Source organism: Oncorhynchus keta, chromosome 2, assembly GCF_023373465.1.
Source record: "Oncorhynchus keta strain PuntledgeMale-10-30-2019 chromosome 2, Oket_V2, whole genome shotgun sequence".
NCBI lineage: Eukaryota > Metazoa > Chordata > Actinopteri > Salmoniformes > Salmonidae > Oncorhynchus > Oncorhynchus keta.
In genome coordinates, this window is record NC_068422.1 from 31,563,835 (window position 1) to 31,590,596 (window position 26,762).

Consider the following 26,762-nt stretch of genomic DNA (forward strand, 5'->3'; position numbering starts at 1 on the left):
CTCGTCTGCCCATAAAAATAAATCCTGTTTATATCAATGCTTCTTCCTATCAAGCAGTGGAGTCCGTTCTCTGACATCCCGTCGATTTTGAGCTATCAAGTTTTGATTTCAAGTGAGGGGAGAAAAATACTTTGTTTTTTTGTTGTCTCTTTCTCTCTCATTAATCCATGCAACATACATTTTAATAATTTTAATAATTATCACGAATTGGGGGCGAGGGACAACATGTTTACTGTTGCCTTGATGGGGTACGACAGTTGAACTAAGCTCATGCGGCATTTCTAAGTTATTTTCTTCAGTAATCAGTGGGTACATATCATAAGTCCAAAAAAAAAATTATGTAGCAACTGCTGATTGCCCCTTTACAGCTGGAAAGGTTTCAACATTGGTATAAATGTACAAGAGTATAATGATCACATACTGAGATATGGAATTTGAGATGTATTTTTCCATGCCTTTAATTTCAAAATGTAAGCCCCACAAATTTTGTGGAACAGAAAGAATAATATTTTATAACTGAAAATGATGCATATACAAAGCTGATCCCGGTTGTAATTTGTTGTTTTTGGTTAACATTATTCAGTATGATTTTAAATATATATGAAAAGCGTATTCATAATTTGTTAGTGGTCGTTTTGTTCCCACAGTTTTTGGACAGGTTTAGGACGAGCTCATTGATATGGATTTCCATCCCAGTGAGTTAATGGGTTCACGACGCTCTCTGCTCAGCCCCTAACAGCAGTACAGCAGTACACTTCTCTGCAACTCCCTGACATCAAGGGGACCCCCATTTGATTTTGTTAGTTATAATTTTAACATGGCATAAATCATGGCAGAATGTGTAGAATTCCATGAAATTCGCTTTAAAACAGCAAATGTTTATCTCCACCCCATGGCAAAATGAGTAGAATTGCATGAAATTATTTATAAAATTACTAAATTCTCTCCGGCCTATGGCAAGATGTGCAGAATTGCAGGAAATTAACTTGAACAATTTTAGGGTGGGGGGGCAACCAAATCGTGCTTAGGGCCCCCCAAAAGGCTCACGGTAGTACAGTACTGGGATCCACGCGCCACTTCTCTGTTACTCTCTGCTCAGCCCCTAATGCAGTATTTTGCATTTTATTTGAATCCCCATTAGCTGCTACCAAGGCAGCCACTACTTTTCCTGGCGTCCAAACTGGAACAAAACAATATATCCAACAAAACAATAGTCTACACTCTCTGTGAACTTGGCTAGGCTGAGCAGGCGGAGCTGGGGGGTCAATAACGAGCCTTTGTTTTACAGGGGTGTGTTTGGGTTCAACTAAAGGGTCTGTTTGCAGTTTGCAGTGACATTTGGATGTTGGCTTGACGGCCCCACAGAATGGGACATGGCACTCTGTTGCCCAAACAACCCATTAGGCTTCATTTTGGGGATATGCGATGCCTCGCCCTCTTTTTGTGTTCTGCTTTTTGTGGCCAGTGCTATGGTGTGTTAGCAAAACAGAAGTTGGGTATGCAACATTTTACACAAATGAGTTTTATTTTGATATTCTAGTTGCCAGTAGACATCAACCCAACTGATGTAGTATTGTATTGTGGTTTGTCTTTGGGTTTTGGGCAGACCACTGAGGCTGAAGATGGCGTACTGGTTTGTATCCCGGTCAGGGGAACAGTTTTTGAAGATGAATGGTAATTTGTGTTATCTGGGATTAAAATGATACAGTAGCACTTCCATTAAGGCTTACAGGGAATTGTCCTGTGCATCATGTCACCCAGTCCCAAAACTCATACATTGTATGTTGTTTTATTTATGGACATCTATTGTTTCACAGAATGTTTATATTTACCTCTGTTGAGGTTTTCATAAGACACAATGAGGTCAGTGACAAATGTTTTGTTAAATCTATTTTCAAGGATTTTAGTAGTCTTTCAGTAGTTTAAATGAAAATGCATGAGTCAAAGCACCTTCTCTGATGTCAGTCATTTTGCTTGATTGCTCATATATTGTGTGTATTCAGTGTGGGTGTGTGTTCGGTCTTTATTTGGATAGTCCATCTGTAGATGCTTCTTGCATTGGAATATTGAATTCTGCTTATTATCATGCTACACCACAATAAACGTAACATTCAAATGCTAAGACTCCGAGATCATTAAGTGCTTTTGAAAGTTGTAGCTTATCTCTGCTGCGCTGTATCAGCACAATGGACAGCGCCCTACAGCTAGGTAGTTTGGGTAATGAATATAGGCTACAAGATAGATAGGGCCATTCACAAATTACAAGCAGCATATTTGAATGCAGCTGTACACACTGCTGTCTTACCAAAATAATGCAAACTAAATGCTGAAAATACTGGCCTTGTCATTTATGCATTAAAACTAAAATACTGAATAGCAGTTTGCCTTAGAATACTGACAACTGTGAATGCAAACCGAATAAAACAGTGGTGCCAAAATATCAGATCAAAAAGGCATGACAATCTATATTTAGGCTAGTTACATTAACAGTAAACAAACACAGTAAACAAAAGGTGAATGGAGATCCAAATAACCAAAATATAGCCTACTACAGTGAGATGCAGCCAGTAGGGCTGGGTGGTATACTGTATTTTACTATATACAGTGGCATGCAAAAGTATTCACCCTCTTGGCATTTTTCCTATTTTGTTGCCTTACAACCTGGAATTCAAATGGATTTTGGCTGGGTCTGTATCATTTGATTTACACAACATGCCTACCACTTTGAAGTTGCAAAATATTTTTGTGAAGTAAACAAGAAATGAGACAAAAAAACAGAACTTGTTTGTGCGTAACTATTCACCCCCTAAGTCAATACTTTGTAGAGCCACCTTTTGCAGCAATTACAGCTGCAAGTCTCTTGGGGTATGTCTCTATAAGCTTGGCACATCTAGCCACTGGGATATTTGCTCATTCTTCAAGGCAAAACTGCTCCAGCTCCTTCAAGCTGGATGGGTTCCGCTGGTGTACAGCAATCTCTAAGTCATACCACAAATTCTCAATTAGACTGACGTCTGGGCTTTGACAAGGCCATTCCAAGACATTTAAATGTTTCCCCTTAAACCACACGAGTGTTGCTTTAGCAGTATGCTTAGGGTCATTGTCCTGCTGGAAGGTGAACCTCCATCCCAGTCTCAAATCTCTGGAAGGCTGAAACAGGTTTCCCTCAAGAATTTCCCTGTATTTACCTCCATCCATCATTCCTTCAATTTTGACCAGTTTCCCAGTCCCTGCTAATGAAAAACATCCCCACAGGATGATGCTGCCACCACCATGCTTCACTGTGGGGATGGTGTTTTCTGGGTGAAAAGAGGGGTTGGGTTTGCGCCAGACATTGCATTTTCCTCTCATCTGTCCAGAGTACCTTCTTCCATATGTTTGGGGAGTCACCCACATGCCTTTTTGGCGAACACCTAACATGTTTGCTTATTTTTCTCTTTAAAACCTCTTGTAACTACCCATCCCGGATCCGGGAGAATTGTCATCAACTGACACTAAGTAGCAATGGACAAAAAATCTTACTAGAAAATATTCATATTCATGAAATCACAAGTGAAGTATATTCAAACACAGCTTAGCCTTTTGTTAATCACACTGTCATCTCAGATTTTGAAAATATGCTTTACAGCCAAAGCAAGACAAGCATTTGTGTAAGTTTATCGATAGCCTAGTATAGCATTATGCCTAGCTAGCAGCAGGCAATCTGGTCAAGAAAATCAGAAAAGCAATCAAATTAAATTGTTTACCTTTGATGAGCTTCGGATGTTTTCACTCACGAGACTACCAGTTAAATAGCAAATGTTCCTTTTTTCCAGCAAAACTATATTTGTAGCCCACAATAGGTCCGTTAGTTCTTCACGTTTGGCTGAGAAAACAACTGGAAATTGAGGTCATGACAACACCGAAAAATATTCCAAATTAGCTCCATAATATCAACAGAAACATGGCAAACGTTGTTTATAATCAGTCCTCAATGTGTTTTTCAAATATCTATTCGATAATAAATCAACCGGGACAGAGCTTTTTTCAGTAAGACCAGGTGGGAAAATGACTACCTCTGTCTTTTGCGCGAGAAATACACAGAGCCATCAGGTGGACACTGACACAATGTTGTCGCTCAGGCTCATTTTTCTAAATAAAAGCCTGAAACTATGTACTAGACACATTAAGGACGCCATAGAAAAATGAATCTCGTTGATATCCCATTCACTGCTCAATAGTGAAGCATAAGAAGGGACTCTTATTTAGAAACCGCTGCGTTCCTGATTGGATTTTTCTCATTCTTTTGCCTGCAATATCAGTTCTGTTATACTCACAGACAATATCTTTACAGTTTTGGAAACTTTAGTGTTTTCTATTATGTAAATGATATGCATATTCTATTTTCTGGTCCTGAAAAATAGCCTGATTACTTTGGGAATGTTATTTTTCCAAAAATAAAAAAATATTCAAGTTAAGCAATGGCTTTTTTCTGGACACCCTTCCGTAAAGCCCAGTTCTGTGGAGTGTGCGGCTTAAAGTGGTCCTATGGACAGATACTCCAATCTCCGCTGTGGAGCTTTGCAGCTACTTCAGGGTTATCTTTGGTCTCTTTGTTGCCTCTCTGATTATGCGTTCCTTGCCTGGTCCGTGAGTTTTGGTGAACTGCCCTCTCTTGTCAGGTTTGTTGTGGAGCCATATTATTTCCATTTTATAATAACGGATTTAATGGTGCTGCATGGGATGTTCAAAGTTTCAGATATATTTTTATAACATAACCCTGATCTGTACTTCTCCGCAACTTTGTCCCTGACCTTTCTGGAGAGCTCCTTGGTCTTCGTAGTGCCACTTGCTTGTTGTTGCCCCTTGCTTAATGGTGTTGCAGACTCTGTGACCTTTCAGAACATGTGTGTGTACCTACCTACCTCCCTCCCTCCACCGGGGCCTCCCACAGGTTGGGAAACAAGTAGTATTAAAGAGAGCCATGACTACATGTAACTCTCTGCCACCCCAGGTAACTCAAGCTAGCAATAAAAACCAGTTTAAAAAAAGATAAAAGAAAAACTTACTGCACAAGGGGGAGGGTGAAGGGACACAGCCATTTTATATCAATCATATTCAATCAATCAAATTCATTTATAAAGTTATTTTTACATCAGCAGATGTCACAAAGTGTTTATACAGAAATCCAGCCTAAAACCCCAAACAGCAGACAGCGTTGAAGCACAGTGGCTAGGAAAAAATCCCTAGAAAGGCAGGAACCTAGGAAGAAATGTAGAGAGGAACCATGCTCTGAGGGGTGGCCAGTCCTCTTTTGGCTGTGCCGGGTGGAGATTTTAAGAGTACATTGCCATTAAGGCCAGATTGTTCTTCAAGATGTTCATAGATGCCCAGCAGGGTCAAATAATAATCACAGTGGTCGTAGAGGGTGCAACAGGTCAGCACTTCAGGAGTAAATGTCAGCTGGCTTTTCGTAGCCGATCATTCAGAGGTCAAGACAGTAGGTGCGGTAGGGAGAGTCAAACAACAGGTCTGGGACAAGGTAGCATGTCCGGTGAACAGTTCAGGGTTCCATAGCCGAAGGCGGAACCGTTTGAAACTGGAGCAGTAGCACAAACAGGTGGACTGGGGACAGCCAGTAGTCATCAGGCCAGGTAGTCCTATTTTTTAAAAATTATTATTATTATTATTTTTTTTTACCTTTATTTAACCAGGCAAGTCAATGCGGCCTGGGAACAGTGGGTTAACTGCCTGTTCAGGGGCAGAACGACAGATTTGTACCTTGTCAGCTCGGGGGTTTGAACTCGCAACCTTCCGGTTACGAGTCCAACGCTCTAACCACTAGGCTACGCTGCCGCATGGTCCTAGGGCTCAGGTCCTCCATTAGGGGAGGAAGATGGGGCGAGAGAATTAGAGGAAGCATACTTCACACAGGACACTAGATAAGACAGGAGAATTACACCAGATATAACAGATTAACCCTAGCCCCCCCCCGGTACATAGACTATAGCAGAATAGATACTGGAGGCGGAGACAGAGGTGCGCCATCAACAGACCACCAACTTACTACCCTGAGACAAGACTGAGTACAGCCCACAAAGATCTCCTCCACTGCACAAGCCAGAGGGGGCGCAAAACCGTAAAGGAAGACCACGTCAGTGATTCAACCCACTGAAGTGACGCAACCCTCCTAAGGACGGCTTGGAAGAGAACTAGTAAGCCAGTGACTCAGAGGCAGAGAATCCAAGTGGAGAGAGGGGAGCCGGCCAGGCAGAGACAGCAAGGGCGGTTTGTCCTTGCCGTTTACCTTCACACCCCTGGGCCAGACTACTCAATCATAGGACCTATTGAAGAGATCTCGAGACCGAGTCTGTGTCTCTCACATTGATAGACAGACCATTCCATAAACATTCAGCTCTATAGGAGAAAGCACTGCCTCCAGCTGTTTGCTTAGAAAGGGACAATAAGGAGGCCTGCGTCTTGTGAACGTGTCGGTATGTAAGCCAGGACCAAATCGGAAAGATGGGTAGGAGCAAGTCAAGACTAAAATTGTCAAGACGCCAGCCACCCTAGTCATGGACTGTTCTCTCTGCTACTGCACGGCAACCGGTACCGGAGCGCCAAGTATTTGTGTGTCGAAGGGTTAAATATTTTTTTTCTTATAGATTTTAGAATAAGGTTGTAATGTAACAAAGTGGAAAAAGTCAAGTTTGCCCGTACCCGAGATGTCATAGCAGTTCAGACGTCTTTTGTCCTCGTCTTGTCATGTCCTGTATATATATATATATATTTACAACTTTTTTTCACATACATTTTATTTTTATTTTCCATCAACTCATCTTCAAAACTCTCTCCTGCAACCCGTCTCACCAATTTATATTTATAAATAAGTATTATTTACCTCAAATCTGCAATCCTCCAAGAAGCTAGCCAGAAGCTAGCCAGAAACTCCAAGAAGCTAGCCAGAAACTAACCAGAAGCTAGCCAGGAGCTAGCTAGAAGCTAATCAGAAGCTAGTTCAGAAGCTAGTTAGCTTATTTACTGGCAAATCGTTAGTATTCAGCTAACCACGGTTTGTGGTCATCAGCTATCCTTTAGCTCGAAAATCTATCGCCAGTTTTTGTACGGCGCAGCTCGGAACGGAGCATACCGGACCAATTTATCTCTCCATGTCCTTGGATTTCAACTGCTCTCTGGACATTCATTCCCGGATCTCACGGCAGAGAACAAGTTCTCATTTGCAACTGCGACCTGGCCAAGATAAAGCATAGCAGTGTGAGCAGACAACACAAAGTTACACATGGAGTAAACAATTAACAAGTCAATAACACAATAGGAAGAAAAAAAAAGTGGAGTCTATATACATTGTGTGCAAAAGGCATGAGGAAGGCGAATAATTACAATTTTGCAGATTAACACTGGACTGATAAATGATCAGATGGTCATGTACAGGTAGAGATATTGGTGTGCAAAAGAGCAGAAAAGTCAATAAATAAAAACAGTATGGGGATGAGGTAGGTAAAAATGGGTGGGCTATTAGCCGATAGAACTATGTACAGCTGCAGCGATCGGTTAGCTGCTCAGATAGCAGATGTTTGAAGTTGGTGAGGGAGATAAAAGTCTCCAACTTCAGCGATTTTTGCAATTCGTTCCAGTCACAGGCAGCAGAGAACTGGAACGAAAGGCGGCCAAATGAGGTGTTGGCTTTAGGGATGATCAGTGAGATACACCTGCTGGAGCGCGTGCTACGGATGGGTGTTGCCATCGTGACCAGTGAACTGAGATAAGGCGGAGCTTTACCTAGCATGGACTTGTAGATGACCTGGAGCCAGTGGGTCTATTAATCAGGTGAAATTGTGTCACTTCTCTTGCGTTCATTGCACGCAGAGTCAGTGTATATGCAACAGTTTGGCCCGCCTAATTTGCCCGAATTTTACATAATTATGACATAACATTGAAGGTTGTGCAATGTAACAGGAATATTTAGACTATGAATGCCACCCGTTAGATAAAATACGGAACGTTCCGTATTTCACTGAAAGACTAAATGTTTTGTTTTTCGAAATGATAGTTTCCGGATTCGACCATATTAATGACCTAAGGCTCGTATTTCTGTGTTATTATGTTATAATTAATTCTTATGATTTGATAGACCAGTCTGACTGAGCGGTGGTAGGCACCAGCAGGCTCGTAAGCATTCATTCAAACAGCACTTTCGTGCATTTTGCCAGCAGCTTGTCGCTGTGCTTCAAGCATTGCGCTGTTTATGACAAGCCTATCAACTCCCGAGATTAAGCTGGTGTAACTGATGTGAAATGGCTAGCTAGTTAACGGGGTGCGTGCTAATAGCGTTTCAAACGTCACTCACTCTGAGACTTGGAGTGGTTGTTCCCCTTGCTCTGCATGGGAACGCTGCTTCGAGGGTGGCTGTTGTCGATGTGTTCCTGGTTCGAGACCAGGTAGGAGCGAGGAGAGGGACAGAAGCAATACTGTTACACTGGCAATACAAAGTGCCTATAAGAACATCCAATAGTCAAAGGTTAATGAAATACAAATGGTATAGAGAGAAATAGTCCTATAATAACTACAACCTAAAACTTCTTACCTGGGAATATTGAAGACCCATGTTAAAAGGAACCACCAGCCTTCATATGTTCTCATGTTCTGAGCAAGGAACTTAAACGTTAGCTTTCTTACATGGCACATATTGCACTTTTACTTTCTTCTCCAACACTTTGTTTTTACATTATTTACCAAATTAAACGTTTCATTATTTATTTGAGGCTAAATAGATTGTATTATATTAAGTTAAAATAAAAGTGTTCATTCAGTATTGTCATTATTACAAATACATTTTTAAAAATCGGTCGATTTAATCGATATCAACTTTTTTTGGTCCTTCAATAATCGGTATTGGCGTTGAAAAATCATATTCGGTCGACCTCTAATATAGGCCAATAGTTTTTTCCATTATCCGGGCTTTATTACTGACACTTTTAGTGAGTTTGGTTTCCAGAGGATATGGAGACATTTATTATGTTCAACATAGGAGCATCAAGCACAGGAAGGAGCTCTTTCAGTAGTTTAGTTGGAATAGGGTTTAGTAAGCATCTGGAAGGTTTAGAGGCCATGACTATTTTTGTGAATGTGTCAAGATGCATGATTAAAAAAACTTGAGTGTCTCCATTAATCCTAGGTCCTGGCAGTTCTGTGTAGACTCAGGATAACTGAGCTTTGCATATATACGCAGATTCAAAGAGGAGTCCGTAATTTGCTTTCTAACGATCATGATCTTTTCATTGAATAAGTTAATGAATTCATCACTGCTGAAGTGAAAGCCATCTTCTCTTGGGGAATGCTGCTTTTTAGTTAGCTTTGCGACAGTATCAAAAATAAATGTTGGGTTGTTCTAATTCTGATTAATTAAGTTGGAAAAATAGACTGGTTGAAGAGCAGTGAGGGCGCTTCGATATTGCACAGTACTGTCTTTCCCTAGACAGTGCCATTTCCGTAAAAATGTTCTGGAAGATTGCTTCAAGGCTTTGGTATTTTCCGTATACCATGGAGCTAATTTCTTATGACAAATGTTTTTTGTTTTTAAAGGTGTGACTGCATCTTCAGTATTACGCAAGGTTAAATTTAGATCCTCAGTTAGTTGGTTAACAGATTGCTCTGACGTCCTTGGGTAGGTGGAGGGAGTCTGGAAGGGCATCTAGGAATTTTTGGGTTGTCTGAGAATTTATAGCATGGCTGTTGACAATCTTTGGTTGGGGTCTGAGCAGATTATGTTTTGCGATTGCAAACGTAATACGATGGTGGTCCGATAGTCCAGGATTATGAGGATTAAAAAATGTATCCAAAATATGTATTCCTCTGGTCAAAACTAGATCCAGAGTATGTCTGTCACAATGCGTAGGTCCGGAGACATGTTAGACAAAATCCACTGAGTCTGATGGCTGCGAAAGCCTTTTGGCGTGGGTCTGTGGACTTTTCCATGTGGATATTGAAGTCACCAAAAATTAGCAGCCTTGACTACAAGGACCAATAGGAATATTTGGGAACTCAGTGAGGAACGCTGTATATGGCCCAGAAGGCCTGTAAACGGTGACTATAAAACGTGATTGAGAAGGCTGCATAGATTTCATGACTAGAAGCTCAAAAGACAGTTATTTTTGGGGTTGGTAGACTTTGTTGTTGGAAATGTTAGAAACACCTCCGCCATTGCATGGGGAATATGGTCACTAGTGTAACCAGGAGGAGAGGCCTCAGCATGCTTGAGCCATGTTTCAGGCCAATCACATCAAGGTTATGATCAGTGATTAGTTGATTGACTATGACTGCCTTGGAAGTGACTCTGACTACCTTGGAAGTGAAGGATCTAACATTAAGTAGCCCTATTTTGAGATGAGATGTCAGAATTTCTTTCAATAATGACAGGAGGTCTTTATTCCAGTGCGATTGCTAAGGCAAACACCTCCATGTTTACTTTTGCCCAACCTAGATCAAGTCACACAGATGCTGTTTTAATGGGGATAACTGAGCTGACTACACTGACTATGCTAGTGGCAAACTCCACTAAACTGGCAGGCTAGCTAACAACCTGCAGCCTGGCCTGCACCCTATCATTGTGGAGCTAGAGGATTTAGAGCCCTGTCTATGTTGATAGTTAAGATGAAAGCACCCCTCCAGCTAGGATGGAGTCTGTCACTCCTCAGCATGTCATGCTTGGTCCTGTTTGTGGGTGAGTCCCAGAAAGAGGGACAATTATCTACAAATTCACTACAAATTCAATCTTTTGAGAGGGGCAGAAAACAGTTTTCAACCAGCAATTGAGTTGTGAGACTCTTCTGTAGGGCAGAAACAGTTACTCAATGCCGGCACATCTTTCTAGCTAATTTACAAGCTGAAGCTATGTTGCGCTTGGTGATCTCTGACTGTTTCATCCTAACATTGCTGGTGCCGACGTGGATAACTATCCCTATACAATCTACACTTGCCAGTTTTGGACTCAGCCAGCAATCTCTTCAGATTAGCCTTTACGTTGGTAGCCCTGCCCCCATGATTGCTGAATGTTTGTTTTTATGTCTAGTATTATGGGTATTGGAGTAGCCAATGACCTAGGGTTTTTAATTTGCCACGGCCAATGGTGGGAGGCTTTGGCGACTCCGACCCCGTAACCGGTGGAGGAGAGACCTGAGAAGGCTCGGCCTCTGACTAACTCGTTGCTTAATGGGGAGAACCGGTTTAAAGTTTCTATCGGCTAAATGAGCTACTCCGGTTGAGCATGCCGACAGCATTTCTTTCCAGAAGCCTTGAGAAAATTGTCAGACTGCGTGGATTGTGCGGGGGGGGGTGTATACTACTATCTGTACTTACTGGTGGCACAGACATTGTTTCTTCCTTTCCTACTCTTAAATTTCCTTTGCCTAACGATTGCATCTGAAGCTGGGCTTGCAAATCGGCTATCCTCACCATAAGGCAGTAGTTCTCCTACATATTATGAGTACAGCGTCTGCAACAATCCGTTTTGTCACCAAAGCCCCATATACTACCCACCATTGTGACCTGTACGCTCTCGTTGGCTGGCCCTCGCTCTCTTCATGCTCCATGCCATCTACAAGACCCTGCTAGGTAAAGTCCCCCCTTATCTCAGCTCGCTGGTCACCATAGCATCTCCCACCTGTAGCACACGCTCCAGCAGGTATATCTCTCTAGTCACCCCCAAAACCAATTATTTTTTTGGCCGCCTCTCCTTCCAGTTCTCTGCTGCCAATGACTGGAACGAACTACAAAAATCTCTGAAACTGGAAACACTTATCTCCCTCACTAGCTTTAAGCACCAACTGTCAGAGCATCTTACAGATTACTGCACCTGTACATAGCCCACCTATAATTTAACCCAAACAACTACCTCTTTCCCAACTGTATTTAATTAATGTATTTATTTTGCTCCTTTGCACCCCATTATTTTTATTTCTACTTTGTACATTCTTCCATTGCAAAACTACCATTCCAGTGTTTTACTTGCTATATCGTATTTACTTTGCCACCATGGCCTTTTTTGCCTTTACCTCCCTTCTCACCTCATTTGCTCACATTGTATATAGACTTGTTTATACTGTATTATTGACTGTATGTTTGTTTTACTCCATGTGTAACTCTGTGTCGTTGTATCTGTCGAACTGCTTTGCTTTATCTTGGCCAGGTCGCAATTGTAAATGAGAACTTGTTCTCAACTTGCCTACCTGGTTAAATAAAGGTGAAATAAATAAATAAATAAAAATTAGATGGCATAGCGTTAATGTTAATACTTTGCTTTTTTTGGCTTGTGGAGGTTCTATAGAACCATGTCCAGATAAAGCATCCGGGGTGAAAAAGTTCAGCGAGCAAAAACTAAGACGTTGGTTAATGTGTTAAATGCAGAGTTTTGATTAAACTGTTATTAAAAGTAAAAAATAAAACATTTGGCAGGTAACCAAGTAGCAACAAATAGCACAGCAGCACGGATACAATCCGGAAGTGTGACATTGACCCTTCTTTTTCAAGACCTCTGCAATCCGCCCTGGCATGCTGTCAATTAACTTCTGGGCCACATCCCGACTGATGGCAGCCTATTCTTGCATAACCAGTGCTTGGAGTTAGTCAGAATTTGTGGGTTTTTGTTTGTCATGAGGATTGACCACAAATTCTCAATGGGATTAAGGTCTGGGGAGTTTCCTGACCATGGACCCAAAGTATGGATGTTTTGTTCCCCGAGCCACTTAATTATCACTTTTGCCTAATGGCAAGGTGCTCCATCATACTGGAAAAGGCATTGTTCGTTACTGTTCCTGGATGGTTGGGAGAAGTTGCTCTTGGAGGATGTGTTGGTACCATTCTTTTTTCATGGCTGTGTTCTTAGGCAAAATTGTGAGTGAGCCCACTCCTCTGGCTGAGATGCAACCCCACACATGAATGGTCTCAGGCTGATTTACTGTTGGCATGACACAGGACTGATGGTAGCGCTCACCTTGTCTTCTCCGGACAAGCTTTTTTCCGGATGCCCCAAACAATCGGAAAGGGGATTCATCAGAGAAAATGACTTTACCCCAGTCCTCAGCAGTCCAATCCCTGTACCTTTTGCAGAATATCAGTCTGTCCCTGATGTTTTTCCTGGAGAGAAGGGGCTTCTTTGCTGCCCTTCTTGACACCAGGCCATCCTCCAAAAGTCTTCGCCTCCACTGTATGTGCAGATGCACTCACACCTGCCTGCTGCCATTCCTGACCAAGCTCTGTACTGGTGGTGCCGCGATCCCGCAGCTGAATCAACTTTATTAGAAGGTCCTGGCGCTTGCTGGACTTTCTTGGGCGCCCTAAAGCCTTCTTCACAACAATTGAATCGCTCTCCTTGAAGTTCATGATGATTCGATAAATGGTTGATTTAGGTGCAATCTTACTGGCAGCAATATCCTTGCCTGTGAAGCCCTTTTTGTGCAAAGCAATGATGACGGCACGTGTTTCCTTGCAGGTAACCGTGGTTGACAGAGGAAGAACAATAATTCCAAGCTTTTTTGAAGCTTCCAGGCTGTTGTTTGAACTCAATCAGCATGACAGAATGATCTCCAGCCTTGTCCTCGTCAACACTCACATCTGTGTTAACGAGAGAATCACTGACATGATGTCAGCTGGTCCTTTTGTGGCAGGGCTGAAATGCAGTGGAAATGTTGTTTGGGGGATTCAGTTAATTTGCATGGCAAAGAGGGACTTTGCAATTCCTCTGATCACTCTTCATAACATTCTGGAGTATATGCAAATTGCCGTCACACAGCAGACTTTGTGAAAATGTATATTTGTGTCATTCTCAAAACTTTTGGCCACGACTGTATGTATTAATATCTAGGCTGTGTGAAGTTTTAAATGTATGTATTTCAGTCCTTAACTAATAATGTCCGGTACTATGTTTCATGTGGACCCCATGAAGAGTAGCTGATGCTTTTGCGATGTGGATCCTAATAAATACCAAAGCATATTTAGAACATGTATTATTCAAAAACATTCAAAACCATCATACCATCAATAATGTGAAAAATATTGTGATATGATATTTTGGCCATATCGCCCAGCCCTAGCAGCCATGTATAGCTGTCTTGCCAAATAAATAGACCTATACAGGCCCGCTTCAAGCATGGAAAATCATGCCACTCGCTCATGAGTTCAGCAACACGTTGTGAAATGGCACAATACAATTCTGTGAATCAAATTTGACCAACATAATCAAATAAGCAATGCCACCCTACCATACAAACGCTTCCATTATATACAGTTCATTTTACAGAAATGGAAACAGGCTATAGAATAGGCTATCAAGAAAACCATAATAGCATCTGCAGTAACCAAGTGTTCCAGCCACACTCTTCCTATGAACCAGTTGCTATAAAGTAACATTTTTGGTTAGAACCTGCGGCTGGGGTAGGATTCTAAGCTAACCTGGGCTGGCTCCTCTGTTCCAAGATCATCAGGGACAGTTGGAGGTGGAGGCGGCTTTGTAGCCATTATCCAGGCTGCGCTTGTGGAAGGGGGGGTAGGCTCTCAACAAGGAGTTAACTGGAGCTCTGCAGCGGCCTTGGTGGTTTGATGCTGCTGCTCATCACTCCTTCTCCTTTGTTTGGGTACTTTGGCAAAGCAAATTTCTGATATTCGTCTTGCCAGATTAGCTGGTTCGAGCGAGCTAAATAGGCTAAGGCTAATAACACTAACACTTTTTACAGCTAGCTAAGCGTGAAGCAGCTTCAATAGTTAACTTGACCGCGCCCTTTCACGTTATTCACTTAGCCTGCCACCGGGATGAGAGATAAGAAGCGTTTTTTCATGGAGTCCTACCTAACCGCCCAGTGGCTTTCCGTAGCCCCCCTACACACACCACGGCACGTCCTGTCCATTGTGCTGACACAGCGCAGAGGAGATGCAGATTTTGTTTGCGCCTACCTGTCACTCATTTGAACGTTTTTGCTATTTTTATAAAGGGACATAAAACTAAACCGAGTGGGCTGTGCCACCTTTAGCCAACCTCGTGGAGCGGGGCCCAATGGTCATACGATTAACAAACTATCTGTTGATAAGCAATTGCTTGTTATGGTTAGGTTTAGAAGAAGGGTAAAAGTTAAGTTTAGGGGTAGGATAAGGGTTATGGCTACTGTTGGTAGATAGTTAGTTAATTGAAATGTTACTGATAGTGTTTAGACCGTATACAGATGGACAATCCAAATAAAGTGTTACTGTGTGTTCCTCCAGGTTTGAGCGGCTGGAGGTCCTAGCTGTGTTTTCCTCCACGGTGCTGGTGCAGCTGGGAGCTCTGTTCATCCTGAAGGAGAGGTGGGTGGAACCAGGGTTTACCCCTGTTTGTGACAGGGGATGGAGTGGGGTGGGGGACTGGGGCTTCTGAATATTTCAGCTGTGGGAATGTCTCCTCCTGCCTGTGCCCACACCTAGGCCCAAGCGCCCAGAGCCAGGGTTTATCCAGCGGTCACGGCTCAGGCAGGGAAGGGGTGAGGAGGGGAGTGAGTGCTGCCAACTAGTACATCAACCATGTGTGTGCAGTGTGTGTGTGTTTGTGTGGCCCTTAATTCCAATAGCATAGAGAGTAAGAGCGAGAGAGAAAGAAAGACTGAGTGGGGTTATATGAGGAGAAGATGGATGTTTGTGTTGATGAGTGTAGGACATATTTCAGAGCTGTGGTCATGTTTGCTCCTGCATATGTCCACACCTTAGCCTGAAGCACACATTATAGAAGACATGGTTTATCTAAAGGTCACATTTCTGGAAGGGGAGGGGAGAGATGGTGATGTTACACCGTCGCACAAGCATGTGTGTAACAAGGCTCCCGCTATTCAGAGAGAAACGGAGGGGGAGGGCAATATGAGAGAATACATACTGTGTATTTGTGGTAAATGTATGGTAAATATAGACTGGCTGCATGCCTTCTTCCCTCCATGCCTCCATGAATACTGGACACAGGTTTTGATCGTCCACCTTAAAAGGGTCAGGTTGATGTTGTTGTCATGTTTACATGTCGGAATTTATCCTGTTGAAATCTGCAAGAACACTTCTGTATAGCCTTGAGGGGTGTTTCTGATGGCTGTTGTCACGGTGAGTGGTACTCGTGTCACTATCAGACTTAATCAGCCATTTAGCTCCCAGCGTGTCCAGGCCATCTATTATATCACTCTGCTTTAACATCTCAGCACAGGCAACAGTTTTCCCGGTCAGGTCACGTGGTACCTTTTTTAAAAACATTTTTTGTTTGTTTATTTACTTGTCCCATATTGCCCAATGTTTCTGTGTGACAGTTTTTCTTCCCTTCTGTTATTTTGCCAGTCTGGAGAGATTCGTGGAGCAGCCGGAGGTGCACACGTAAGTAGGCCCCGGTCCAAACACGCACGCCCACGCACCCCTGTTCCACACACACACTCCAGGGAGAACATCAGCCCAAACAAACATCACAGCTGGGTCTGGGTCCAGATAGAATTAGCCTACCATTCCTCTCATCCCTCTAAACTGAACGCAGTGGGATTTTCAGCTAATCAGGTTGCTGTCCCTCGCTGCAGCTGCACCATCCTGGATCGCCATTATGAAACAAAGATTAGTAGTTTGATGAAAACACGCCCGATTTAAACCCGTCTTCGTTGACGAGATTACCTTTTCAAAGCAGTGGAACATTGGAGATGTGATGTTGGGTGTAATGCAGGGCAATATCACTAAAACAACAGATTATTATCACTGCTGGGCAGCAGGTGCCAGCCAGGCAAGACGCCACATGTTCTAGGTAACAGAACACTTCATCTAGTGGAGAACATCCATTTACACTGCAGCACCAACTGAATTCCTCCAGCATTAAAATCTGCCTCTATTTTGATGTTTATGTGGATGGTTGTGTTTTGGAAATGTTTACATGTGTTTGTTTTCCATTATGATTGACTTATTTCACTTCATTGTGAAAGTGTCATGTATTCCAAATGTAATTTTAGCAATAATATTGAAGTCAACGGAGACTACTGTACAAGCCATGGAGAGGATGTGCTGTGTTTGACATGTGTTACAAGTATGCATCCATGTTGTACTGATAAGGGTCTTCTGTGTGTGTAGGGGTCGTCTGTTGGTGGGGACCTTTGTAGCGCTGTTCTTCAACCTGTTAACTCTGCTCTCTGTGAAGAACAAGCCCTTTGTCTATGTCTCAGAAGGTAGGTCAACTCTGACTCTCCTCACCTCTCACTGCCTAGTATGTCTGAGGTTATAATAAACTGCTATACTAACTTACTGTGTGTAAAAAGAGGTTGACAATATCAGTGTCAATAATAATTTATGCCAATTATAAGGCATCATTATTGTGGTTCATTCTGGGATACTATCAGGTTTTTGTCTGTTTTTGTTAGTAATGGATTCCACATGGTCATTGATAATCAATTATAGCTGTAGTACATGCCAGTCCTAGTACCACGGTGCCTCCTCACTTTCCCTGGTTCTGCTGTATGCGGCTCTGCCTGCTGCAGTTTGGCTGTTATTCCCTGAGCTGCCAGCAGAGGGCCTGGCGCTGCATGATGCCTGTGGCTGCAGTACTCCACTAAGCAGGGCCCAAGCTGTCATGGCTCACTGTTTGTTTGTAAATCCTCATTGACACAGTTATGGACTCTTGGACAATCCAGACCCCAGACTAGTTGACCCTCTAAATCTGTCTGCCTGAAATCCAATGAGACTTTTAATTTTATACACCGTGTACACACAGCCCTGGGCACGTCATTTGCACTGTCTCTACTCTAGCCCAAGATTGAACCAAGTAGTCAGAGAAAAAGTTTGCTAGGAGGGATGCAGTAAGGCGAGAGAAAGAGATGAGAATGGCCATAGAAGTGAGCCAGAATGAATGAATGGAGGGAGACGGGAGGAAAACACACTACCTGGAGATCACTCAGTCAGCACAGAAATCTGACCTTCCTGTCTTTGTTTGTTTGTTTGGAGCCCAATGTTTACGACACGAGCAAAACGTTGTCTTTGTCCCCTTCGCCTATGGTTCGTGCTGTATTAGTGTCAGCTCCGATTTGCTCAATGTTTTTGATTGGTCCAGATGTGGTCCATTTGATCCATGGCCTCTTAGAGACTATATAGCTTTGTTCTTATATAATTAAGGGCTTTAATTGAGCAGTATGCTCGATTTTTAGGAGCACTACGACTGTCTTGCCTTCCTCCTTTGCCTTTCATTGGAATGACTTAATCTGCTCGAGGAACATTATTAGGACTCGAGACAAGACTTATATCATGGACGGCTTGTCTTCTCTGTCAGCCTGTCTGTCACCCAGTCACGTGCCACAGAGAAGAGCTCTGAATGGCTCTGGTTGTACCTCTCTCCACCAATCCTCTCCTTGGTTTGGAAGGACTTCTTCCTGTGTTTTGGCCCTTAGCAGGTTGTATTGAGTAACAGTGATGTAGTGCACAATGACTGAAGGTTTTCATGTTAGTATGCACGTTTAGATTGTGCTGTTTGATTGATGAGTTGTGGTGAAGCTGTACATTGGATACATTTTGTCTGGGTCATTCACTTTACCCCACACTCAAATTAACAAAGCTAAATGAACAGGCTAACTTCATTTAACATCTCATTGCCAGGAGTGCATTAGTCAGGCTAAAGGCACACCGCGCGCGTGCACACACAGTGAGTTCAAAATGGTATTATATAAGCATGTTCCAGATGGCAGAGCCCTGAGGCAGCCAGACAGGCTGCCATATCATAAATAAGTCACTCTGCTAAAATGGTTCATTCATGGAGTAGGCCCAGCAAAATTGCCCTTCCTGTGGCTTTACTCAACACAAGTCCCCAGAATGGGGGGTGGGTTTCATGTGTTACTCTGACTGTTTTTGTACACTAAGATGGTTTGCATTATGATTATAAATCATTGTTTTTATCCATAATGATTAGTCATTATTCAAATGAACCTGTATAGACTTAAACACCTTTATAATGCTTTAACGGAAATGGGGCTATGGACAGTAAACTTGACAGAGGATTGCTTATCTGTTGGTTAGCAAGCAGACTTTCTAGGACTATTCCTTTCTCCATCACAAGCACCTCATTCTCATATCCTTAAGAAGCGGTACATGATACTAGGGTTGGGATATTTTACGATTGCATCATCTATAGAACTTTTCAACTGTCAAATCACAGGAGGACCAACACATTTCTACTCTACATAACCAAAGTATATGGACACCTGCTCATCAAACATCTCATTCCAAAATCATGAGCATTAATATTGTGTTGGTCCTCCTTTTTCTGCTATAATATCCTTCACTCTTCTGGGAAGTCTTTCCACTAGATGTTGGAACATTGCTGCGGGGACTTGCTTCCAATCAGCCACAAGAACATTAGTGAGGTTGGGGCACTGATGTTGGGCGACTAATGTTCCAATTCATCCCAAAGGTGTTCGATGGGGTTGAGGTTAGAACTCTTTGCAGGCCAGTCAAGTTCTTCCACACTGATTTTGACAAACCATTTCTGTGTGGACCTCGCATTGTCATGCTGAAACAGCAAAGGTCCTTCCCCAAACAAGCCTCAAAGATAGAAGCACAGAATGGTCTAGAATGTCATTGTATGCTGTAGCGTTAAGATTTCCCTTCACTGGAACTAAGGGGCCTGAACCATGAAAAACAGCCCCAGACCATTATTCTTCCTCCACCAAACTTCACAGTTGGCACTATGCATTGGTGCAGGTAGTGTTCTCCTGGCATCCACCAACCCAGATTTGTCCATCGAATTACCAAATGGTGAAGCGTCATTCATCACTCCAGACGCTTTGCGCATGGGGATAGGCTTGTATGCATCTGTTCGGCCATAGAAACCATTTCATGAAGCTCCTGACGAACAGTTCTTGTGCTGACGTTGCTTCCAGAGGCAGTTTGGAACTCGGTAGTGAGTGTTACAACCAAGGACAGATGATTGTTACGCTACGCAGAAAAAAATCGGAATCCACTAATTTCAAGTGGTGTCCACATACTTTTGGGGGTCATTGGAAAATGTTTACACCCCCCCCAATTTATGGCCGTGGTCGAGGGAAAGTCCTTATGACATTAAAAGCAACTCGGGAGTATGAACAATGTTTGACAGCCATCACTGATGGTAGTGACATTGTGATGTCACAAACAATGGTTTAGCATATTTTAATTTGACTGCAACTCCTGATGAAACTGAGTATTTTTGTCTGTAATAAAGCCCTATTGTGGGGAAAAACTCATTCTGATTGGCCTATGCCCTCCAAGGCCCACCCATGGCTGCGCACCTGCCCAGTCATGTGAAATCCATGGATTAGGGCCACATTTATTTATTTCAGTTGACTGATTTCCTTATGTGAACTGTAACTCAGTAAAACTGTTGAAATTGTTGCATTTCTATTTTTGTTCAGTAGAGTGTAGAAAGAGCAGAGAGCACCAAAGCAGAGAAAAACGTCAGATAGGGCCTAACATGTTTTATTACATCCTCTCCAATGTCGAATTATCATGGGCCTTTTGCAGCAGACACTCTGGTTTATTGTTTAAAATCTTAATTTCCCTTGATCTCCCTAATCTCCAATCGATTTTAATGTGACTTGTTGGCCTAGGCATAGCCTACTCTTTCATGATCAACCATCTCAGAAAGTTGTTTGGTAATAATGAGAGATAAACAATTGCAAGATAGACTTATCAAATAGGAAGTTTAAACAAACCTGGTACATTTCTGCTTTAGTTGAAGTGTAGGCAAATAAATTGTGCCCTTGGAAAATCCTTCCTTGCAAACCAAACAGCCAATAATATAGGCCTTCACATAGGCTACTGTCAATAAAAGTTGCAGTAAATGTTTACTTCACAAATTAAACAATATAACAATATAAACTCATTTTTCTAATATTGTCAGTGTTTATTAATGTCCATGAATTGCTCAGTGGGCAATCGGCATAAGCTCCCGCAACAACGCTTTTTAATATAATTTTCAATAGCTTACAAATGTTGCATTTACAGTGCATTCGGAAAGTATTCCGGCCCCTTGACTTAATCTATATTTGTTACGTCACAGCCTTATTCTAAAATGGATTTTAAAAAGATGTTCCTCAATCTACACACAGTACTCTATAATACTCTAATAATGGCAAAGCGAAAACAGTTTTCAGCATTCAGACCCTTTGCTATGAGACTCGAAATTGAGCGCAGGTGCATCCTGTTTACATTGATCATCATTGAGATGTTTCTATAACTTGGTGCAAGTCCACCTGTGGTAAATTCAATTGATTAGACATTATTTTGAAAGGCGCACACACCTGTCTATATAAGGTCCCACAGTTGACAGTGCATTTCAGAGCAAAAACCAAGCCTTGAGGTCAAATTAATTGTCAGTAGAGATCCGAGACAGGGTTGTGTCGAGGTACAGATCTGGGGATTGCCTGCAGCATTGAAGGTCCTCAAGAAACAAATCAAATGTTATTTGTCACATGCGCCGAAGGTGTAGACCTTACCGTGAAATGCTTACTTACAAGCCCCTAACCGACAATGCAGTTCAAGAAAGAGTTAAGAAAATATTTATTAAATAAACGAATGTAAAAAAATATATTAAAAAATTGGGAATCAAATCAAAAAGTAACAAGAAAATTCCATAACAATGATAAGGCTATATACATGGGGTACAGGTACCAACTCAATGTACATGTTAGTCGAGGTCATTTGTAAAGTGACTGTGTGTAATATGACTATCAGTGTGAAAACAGGATGGGGGGGGGTTCAAATAAATAGTGCGGGTGGCCATTTGATTAATTGTTCAGTAGTCTTATGGCTTGGGAATAGAAGTTGTTAAGGATCCTTTTGTTCCTAGACTTGGCGCTCCGGTACCGCTTGCCGTGCGGTAGCAGAGAGAACAGTCTATGACTTGGGTGACTGGAGTCTCTGACAATTTTTGGGGGGCCTTCCTCTGACACTGCCTAGCTTGGTCCCAGTGATGTACTGGGCCGTACGTACTACCCTCTGTAGCGCCTTACGGTCAGATGCCGAGCAGTTTCCATACCAGGCAACAGGTCAGGATGCTCTCAATGGTGCAGCTGTTGAACTTTTTGAGTATCTGTGGTGTTGTCGTGCCCTCTTCACAACTGTCTCGGTGTGTTTGGACCATGATAGTTTGTTGGTGATGTGGACACCAAGGAACTTGAAACTCTCGACCTGCTCCACTTCGATGTTAATGGGGGCGTGTTCAGCCCTCCTTTTCCTGTAGTCCACGGCCAGCTCCTTTGTCTTGCTCACATTGAGGGAGAGATTGTTGTCCTGGCTCCACACTGCCAGGTCTCTGACCTCCTCCCTATAAGCTGTCTCGTCGTTGTCGGTGATCAGGCCTACCACTGTTGTCGTCAGCAAACTTAATGATGGTGTTGGAGTCGTGTTTGGCCACACAATCGTGGGTGAACAGGGAGTACAGGATGGACCCAAGTGTTGAGGATCAGCTTGGCAGATGTGTTGTTGTCTACCATTACCACCTGGGGGCGGCCCGTCAGGAAGTCCAGGATCCAGTTGCAGAGGGAAGTGTTTACTCCCAGGGTCATTGGCTTAGTGATGAGTTTTGTGGGCACTATGGTGTTGAACGCTGAGATGTAGTCAGTGAACACAGTGACCTCCATCATTTTTAGTTTTGAACTGTCAAGACCTTTTCTAGAGCTGGCTGCCCGGCTAAACTGAGCAATGGGTGAGAAGGGCCTTGGCCAGGGAGGTGACTCTCAGACCATGAGAAACAAGATTCTCTGGTCTGATGTAACCAAGATTGAACTCTTTGGCCTGAATGCCAAGCGTCACGTCTGGAGGAAACCTGCCACCATCCCTACGGTGAAGCATGGTGATGGCAGCATCATGCGGTGGGGATGTTTTTCAGTGGCAGGGACTGGGAGACTAGTCCGGATCAAGGGAACGCGGAACGGAGCAAAGTACAGAAACATCCTTGATGAAAACCTACTTCAGAGCGCTCAGGACCTCAGACTGGGGCAAAGGTTCATCTTCCAACAGGACAATGACCCTAAGCACACAGCCAAGACACCGCAGGAGTGGCTTCGGGACACGTCTCTGAATGTCCTTGTGTGACCCAGCCAGAGCCCGGACTTGAACCCGATCTAACATCTCTGGAGAGACCTGAAAATAGCTGTGCAGCGACTCTCCCCATCCATCCAGACAGCGCTTGAGAGGATCTGCAGCTGAGATTGGGGGAAACTCCCCAAATACAGGTGCCAAGCTTGTATGATAGTGTCATACCCAAGAAGACTCTAGGCTGTAATCGCTGCCAAAGGTGCTTCAACAAAGTACTGAGTAAAGGGTCTGAATACTTATGTAAATGTGATATTTCAGTCAAAACAATTTAACCTTTTTTTGCTTTGTCATTATGGGGTGTTGTGTGTAGATTAATGGGGGACTATTTAATCAGTTTTAGAATAAGGCTGTAATGTAACAAAATGTGGAAAAAGTCAAGGTGTCAACAACAATCAGATAAAAAGGTATTATTAATCCTATAACATCCTTTATAACACTTGAATGAACATTGGCTTCGGCAAAAAACCTAATAGGCCCATTATCCTTAAGGCCTTTTGCCTATCGAACTGTAAAGATCCTAAATCTATAAACCGATAAAGCAAATTATTATTTATAACATTCTTTATAGCCTAACACATGAAAACAAATAAACATTCGCTTATGCATTCGCTTAAAACTAACAGGCCTATTTGGATATGCCTTTTTCCTATCGTACTGTAGAAATCCTAAATACAAGCCTGCGAATTATAAAATACATTAGTCAAGTTGTGTAAACAAAATACGAAACGACCTAAATTAGTTTTTTTTTAAAGTATTTTCAAGGTTTGACGGAACATTTTTCTGGATTTGAATATAAGAGGCTATATTTAAAGTTAAATCATAAAGTGCAACAAGGAACCATTAGGTCTAGTTTTTTTTACCATGTCTTAGGCCTACCGAATGTCATAGCCACGGCAACTAAGGGTGCTGAGGATGCTGCAGTTGGAAAAAAATATTATTTAAGAAAATTACTTGGTGTACTAGGCCTTTTATTACTCCTGTATGAGCGGAGAAAAATACTCATCAGCAGAGAGGAGGGGAAAAAGCAATAGCTTTGGATTGCACATTTGCAACTGTCAATTTATTAACGTTTTGTGTTTTTCGTATGTACATGATTTATCAGTACAAATTAGAGCATAAGACTATGTATGTCCTGTCCCCTTTGCCACACCAGAGTCTCTTTCAGAGAATATTGTCGTACGGAATCTGGACCAAACATTTAGCTTTGCTTTGCAAATTTGGATGTTCTGTGTCCTGTCATCTCAGAGTCAGGGAGAGACCTGTTCAAGGAGAGCAAACACCCCAAAACTCCTGCTGTGGTCAGGCTTATGTGGGGGAGTGAAAATTGGATTTGGGGAAGGCTTTTTTGTAGTCTCTCTCAATGCCTCTCTCACTTATCTGCCTAAACCACAGTAAACTAGCCAATATGGGCTGAGAGGTTTGCTCTGTAGCCATTTGTTTATAAACGTCACAGATGGCAGTGGGATACTCTAAAATCATATATGTGCACTCCCCTGGTCAGTCGTCTGTGATTGTAACCCATCCTCTGGGGTGGACAGCTGAGGACACACTCTGCTTGCTGATCAAATGGCACTCGGGCTCATGTTACTGCCACAACAATGGCCACTGTGGAGGAAGATATATGGGAACAGACTGCAGATAAGGGCTGCTAGAGTGATGCTCTCTCACTGTGTTGATGTGTGTAATTCTGACCCCTGTCTTCTGTCTTCTCTCTCTTTTTTTCCCTCCATCCCTCACTCTCTCTCCCCCTCCCCACCATCCTCCCAACAGCTGCCAGCACCAGTTGGCTCCAGGAGCATGTAGCAGACCTGAGTCGAAGGTAAGATCCTCTTTCAATGAGTCATCCTGCTGTATTGATCCTCCTTGTTTTCCCCCTGTAGTCCAGAAGTGGACAGTTTCCCTCCCAAGCATCCCTCAGGAAGTGTATGCACCACAGTGTATGTGTGTAATGTGATTAGCAGTCTGTCCCAATCAAACTGAGGCTAAAGGGTAAATAGACACACAGAACTACCCTACGCCTTGCCTTGACCCTTTTCTCCGCATTTTCTCCCGATGAAGTCCTGCGACTAGTGAGGTCCGGTCACCCGACAACCTGTCCGCTCAACCCTATCCCCTCCTCCCTTCTCCATACTATCTCTGGAGACCTTCCCACTTCCCTCAACTCATCCCTGACCACTGACTGCATCCCCTGACTACAAAATGGCCCGAATCGATACCCTCCTAAACAAACACTTGACTCCTGACGTCAAAAACTACAGACCTTTATTTTCTTTCCAAAACACTTGTGCGTACTGTCTCTGACCAACTCTCTTGCCATCTTTCTCAGAATGATCTTCTTGACCCTAACCAGACTTGTCCCTCAACCGAGACTGCTCTTCTCTGTATTACGGAGGCTCTCCGCACTGCCAAAACTGACTCTCTCTCCTCTGTTCTCATCCTCCTACATCTATCCGCTGCCTTTCGACACTAAACCGTCATATCCTCCTCTTCACTCTCTCAGGGCTAGGCGTCTCAGGCTCTGCACACTCTTGGATTGCATCGTACCTGGCAGGCCATTCCTACCAGGTGACGTGGAAACAATCTGTGTCTGCACCACGTGCTCTCACTACTGGTGTCCCCCAAGGCTCAGTTCTAGGCCCTCTCTATACACCAAGTCACTCGGCTCTGTCATCCTCGCATGGTCTCTGCTATCATTGCTATTTGGATGACACTCAACTACTTTTCTCCTTCCCCGTTCTGACACCCAGGTGGCGACACGCATCTCTGTGTGCCTGGCATATATCTCCGCTTGGATGTCGGCCCACCACTTTGGGCACAACAACACGGAGCTGCACTTCCTCCCGTAATCCTTCTCACCCCCCTTTAAGATTTAGATGCACTATTGTAAAGTGACTATTCTACTGGATGTCATAGGGTGAATACACCAATTTGTAAGTCGCTCTGGATAAGAGTTAAATGTTAAATGTAGAATGCCTGCCTGCTTCAAGACCTCTCCGTCACGGTTGACAACTCCACGGTGTCCCCCTCCCATAGTACAAAGAACCTTGGACAACACTGTTGTTCTCTGCAAACATCAAAGCAGTGACTCACTCCTGCAGGTTCATGCTCCAAAACATCCATAGATTACGATCCTACCTCACACAGTAAGTGGTGCAGGTCCGAATCCAGGCACTTGTTATCTCCTGTCTGGACTACTGCATCTCGCTGTTGGCTGGGCTCTCCGCTTGTGCCACCAAACCCCTGCAACTTATCCAGAACGCTGCAGCCCGCCTGATGTTTAAGCTCTCTCATGTCACCCCACTTCTCCACACACTCCACTGCCTTCCAGTCGAAGCTCGCATCCACTACAAGCTCGCATCCACTACAACTTTCCTTCGGAACAGTAAGAGGGACTACCCCTTCCTACCTTCAGGCTATACTCCAACCCTACACCCCAACCCAATCACTCAATTCCGCCACCTTTGGTCTCTTGGCTCTCCCAACCCTACGAGAGGGCAGACCCACAGCCCAGTCCAAACTCTTCTCTGTCCTGGCATCGCAATTGTGGGACCAGCTTCCCCCTGAAGCCAGGAGAGCAGGGTTCCTGCCCATCTTCTGAAAACATCTGAAACCCTACTTCTTCAAATAGTTTTAAAAAATAATCCCACAGCATCTGTCTTGCACCCCCTTTCATG

General features: G+C 43.2%; 1 protein-coding gene across 1 annotated transcript in view; it reads left to right on the forward strand.

Annotated features, from left to right (window-relative positions):
- slc30a6 (solute carrier family 30 member 6) overlaps positions 1-26,762 on the forward strand; it is an 80,489-nt gene that overhangs the window by 40,126 nt on the left and 13,601 nt on the right. Inside the window, exons 7-10 of the mRNA XM_035795326.2 lie at positions 15,250-15,330; positions 16,333-16,368; positions 17,101-17,195; positions 24,859-24,907. Of these exons, the coding sequence (XP_035651219.1) occupies positions 15,250-15,330; positions 16,333-16,368; positions 17,101-17,195; positions 24,859-24,907 (261 nt within the window). The remainder of the gene's footprint in view (positions 1-15,249; positions 15,331-16,332; positions 16,369-17,100; positions 17,196-24,858; positions 24,908-26,762) is intronic.